The sequence below is a fragment of the Corylus avellana genome, chromosome ca7, assembly GCF_901000735.1.
Source record: "Corylus avellana chromosome ca7, CavTom2PMs-1.0".
Taxonomy (NCBI): domain Eukaryota; kingdom Viridiplantae; phylum Streptophyta; class Magnoliopsida; order Fagales; family Betulaceae; genus Corylus; species Corylus avellana.
The window spans coordinates 25,494,451-25,498,881 of record NC_081547.1 but is presented as its reverse complement, the minus strand read 5'-3'; the positions used below and the strand labels follow the sequence as shown (position 1 = coordinate 25,498,881).

At 38.3% G+C, this 4,431-nt stretch overlaps 1 protein-coding gene across 1 annotated transcript; it reads left to right on the top strand.

The window, feature by feature from the left end:
* The first annotated feature begins 1,019 nt into the window (after positions 1–1,019).
* Positions 1,020–4,422, top strand: LOC132186175 (phenylalanine ammonia-lyase-like). The gene is made up of 3 exons (XM_059600017.1): positions 1,020–1,091; positions 1,909–2,243; positions 2,504–4,422. The coding sequence occupies exons 2-3, from the start codon at positions 1,915–1,917 to the stop codon at positions 4,251–4,253; spliced, it is 2,079 nt and encodes a 692-aa protein (XP_059456000.1). The 5' UTR covers positions 1,020–1,091; positions 1,909–1,914; the 3' UTR covers positions 4,254–4,422.
* Positions 4,423–4,431: the final 9 nt, after the last annotated feature.

Below are 4,431 nucleotides of genomic sequence, written 5' to 3'. Positions count from 1 at the left end.
TTTTAATTTTTTTTAAAAAATTAAATATGCCAGCTTAATGCAGTTAACACTGACGTATTCATACTCTACACACCCTAATCTTACCAACTAATCCACTGGATTTAACTTTGGGCCATTTATCAAAACCGTAGGAAGGCCCCGCGATAAAAATAAAACCCCATAGAAAGAAAATAATAAAATTACCAAACCGCAGATTTGTGATTTAACCCATATATATATATATATAATGTTTTCTTTATTTTCATGTATTAATTTATTCAATACACATTTAGCATGCATGTTATTCACGTGAATAACATGCATGCTAAATGATTGTTTAACATGCATGCTAAACAATCTATTTTGTTTGTCCATTTCCTTTTACATCTATTATGAATTTATGATGTTTCAATGATTATTGTGAATGTTCAACTCAAATTTAATGATGATTTTAAAAGGTACATTATATTTGGGATAACTCTAATCATCTTTATATTTTTACTATGAATATAAAGACATTTCGAAATATGAAAAATGGTCAAAAACAACTAAAATATAACCTATAAGTTATATGTTTCATACAATAATTAAATAATGTTTAATTGTTTATTTATTTTATTATTTTTGACAATAATTTTTTGCCACAAACCCAGCCTCCTCCTCGCTTTGATCATTGACGAGTTAAAGAGAATTGATAAAAATTATTATTTCAATCATTTTGGTATAATGAATTGGTGAATCTATCATTAAATTTTTGTGAGATCTACATGAATTTATAAATTCAACAGTAAATCCATTAGATTTGCATAAAAAAATGATTAAAAAATAGTTGAAAAAATAATGTGTCAAAATGTCTTACAAGTAAAAGCCCGCAATAATGCACATGTCATAGTCCACAATTGGGCCACTTGGTTATCATCTTTCCCGTCCAAAATTGTGATGATCCAACGGCTAGGTGCAATTTCCAAGTAACACATGGGCCTACCCAGACAACCGACAGAAGTTCTATATATAAAAGAACCTCGTTTGGTCCGAGCCATCTCAGGAATATTTTCATTCCCCAGCTTATTACAATTTCCTATCACATTTTGTCTCTCTGCACAACCACTAAGGTTGCTTCTTTGCCATCTTACTCTCATTTCTTTCTATTCAAACTAGTGATCTTGTTTTTGGTTTTTGGGTGTTTTTGTGTTTTTTACTTGAGTTTTTGTACCGAAATAAGGAGTCCTCTATTTTCAAATCCTATTGATCTTACCGTGCTTTCTCTTCAATAACTTCCTTTGTTGTTACCTTGCAAGAGTTTGGGTAAGGTTAGAGCTACCCATTTGGCCATTTGTTCTGTTTTGGTGTTTAAACAGCTTTTTCTGCCGTTATTGAGAGGTCTAGGTCATTTTATGACCAATTTCTTAGTGTTTGCTTGTAGTTCTCGCACTGTAGTTTTCTTGTTGGCTTAGAAATTGGTTAATTAACCTTTCCCTTGTTTGCTTAAAAAAAAAAAAAAATAGTGATCTTAATTAACACCACAACCAAGGCAATGGGTGTATAGTAGAGGATATTGCTAATTTGTAGTGAGTTGTAGTTAATTAATTTGTGCTTTTCTCATTTGGGTTATCAAATAATTGATTTTGAGAGGGAGTCTGATTGATGGTTTATCAAATGAATACAAATTTCTTCCAAATCAGTTTAGAGGAAATTTTTTCAAATTTATTTTAATAAGTAACAAGTGTCATTCAACATCTTTGAGTTTTTAAAAAATTAATGTTTAGATTCTTAGATTAGTAGAATGTAAATAAATAATTAAAAAAAAAAAGTGAGAGAACACCTGTCTCCTGGTCTTCTATCCTTATCAAATGATGTAAATTGTTTTATTTTGTATGTGCTTCCTTGTCGTGCATGCGTCACATTGTTGTGGTTAATTTTTCTTCCCAGGAAACAATGGCATGCAATGGCAACGGTGCTGCAAATGCAATGAACTTGTGCAATAGTGACCCGTTGAACTGGGGCATGGCGGCGGAGTCACTCAAGGGCAGTCACCTAGAGGAGGTGAAGCGCATGCTGAAAGAGTACCGGAAGCCAGTCGTCTTGCTCGGCGGCGAGACGCTGACCATATCCCAGGTGGCAGCGATTGCAACCCACGGTGCCGGCGTCAAAGTCGAGCTCTCGGAGGCGGCTCGAGCAGGGGTGAAGGCGAGCAGTGAGTGGATGATGGACAACATGAACAAGAGCACCAAGCAGGGCGGATCCCTTCAGAAGGAACTTATTAGGTATTCAATTACTTGCTACACAAGTACTAGTTAATCTATTTTTTCTAGGTTAGTTAATAATCTTGATTAATTATCAACTTAATTAAGACTTCCATTGAAAAAAACTAGAGTCTTTGTTGTCTAATAGAACAAGAGAGACAGATAGTGGGGAAGAACAGAGAGACAGTACTGAGAGTATTACAAGATTAGACAATATGAGTAAAATTTCATGCGCTTATCAATCTTTGCTAATATATCTTCATGGGATTTTGTTGCACCAGATTCTTGAATGCTGGAATATTTGGTAATGGCACTGAATCTTGCCACACATTACCTCACTCGGCAACCAGGGCGGCTATGCTGGTGAGGATCAACACCCTCCTCCAAGGCTACTCTGGCATTAGATTTGAAATCATGGAAGCCATCACCAAGTTACTCAACCACAATATTACCCCACGCTTGCCTCTACGGGGTACATTAACTGCATCAGGCGACATGCTTCCTCTATCCTATTTAGCCGGACTTTTGATAGGTAGGTCCAATTCCAAGGCCATAGGTCCCAGTGGAGAGTCCCTCGACGCCACCAAGGCCTTCAAGCTAGCTGGGATCAATGGTGGGTTTTTTGAGTTTCTACCCAATGAGGGTCTAGCACTCATGAATGGAACTGCAGTCGGGTCTGGCCTAGCTTCCATGGTACTTTTTGAGGCCAACATACAAGCAGTTTTGTCCGAAATCTTATCGGCAATCTTTGCCGAAGTCATGCAAGGAAAGCCAGAATTTACAGACCATTTGACACATAAATTGAAGCACCACGCCGGCCAAATAGAGGCTGCAGCAATAATGGAACACATTTTGGATGGAAGTGCTTATGTTAAAGCGGCTCAAAAGTTGCACGAGATTGATCCCCTTCAGAAGCCTAAACAAGACCGCTACGCCCTTCGCACCTCTCCCCAATGGCTAGGTCCACAGATTGAAGTGATCAGGACAGCAACCAAAATGATTGAGCGGGAGATAAACTCAGTGAGTAATAACCCATTGATTGATGTGTCGAGGAATAAGGCTTTATATGGTGGGAATTTCCAAGGGACCCCAATTGGTGTTTCTATGGATAACACCCGCCTAGCCATTGCTTCAATTGGAAAATTGATGTTTGCTCAATTTTCCGAGCTTGTAAATGACTTTTACAACAATGGGTTGCCTTCAAATCTCTCAGCAAGCCGCAATCCAAGCTTGGATTATGGGTTCAAAGGTGCGGAAATTGCCATGGCATCTTATTGCTCTGAACTCCAATTCCTAGCCAATCCTGTCACCAACCACGTCCAAAGTGCTGAGCAACATAATCAAGATGTGAACTCCTTGGGGCTGATTTCGTCAAGAAAGACAGCCGAGGCTGTTGACATTTTGAAGCTCATGTCATCCACTTTCTTAGTTGCATTATGTCAAGCAATTGATCTGCGGCATTTGGAGGACAACTTTAAGAACACCGTCAAGAATACAGTCAGTAAGGTGGCCAAGAGAGTCTTGAGCATAGGCTCTAATGGTGACCTTCACCCATCTAGATTTTGTGAAAAGGACTTGCTCAAAGCTGTGGACCGAGAGCACGTTTTTGCTTACATTGATGATCCCTGCAACGCAACTTATCCATTAATGCAGAAGCTGAGGCAAGTTCTACTGGAGCACGCGTTGAACAACGGCGACAAAGAGAGGAACTTAAGCACATCCATTTTCCAAAAGATTGGATCCTTCGAGGAGGAGCTTAAGGCCCTTTTGCCAAAAGAAGTAGAGAGTGCAAGAACAGAGTTGGAGAATGGAAAACCGGCAATCCCGAACCTGATCAAGAACTGCAGATCCTACCCATTATACAAGTTTGTGAGAGAAGAACTGGGAACTGGTTTGCTGACCGGTGAGAAAGTTCGATCACCGGGTGAAGAATTCAACAAGGTTTTCTCGGCAATGTGTGAAGGGAAGTTAAATGATCCTATGATGGATTGTATGAAAGAGTGGAATGGTGCTCCTCTTCCTATAAATTAAGACGCTTCACTGTTTGATGCAGCACCAACAATAGTGTTGGCATTTTATTTATGCTTTTTTTTTTTTTTTTTTTTTTTAGTTTTCATTTTCAATAAGGATTGAGTTTTTCTTTTTCCATTAAGGATTGGTTTTCCTTTTCCTTAATGAATTAGGAGTGTATCTTAGTTTATATACGGGA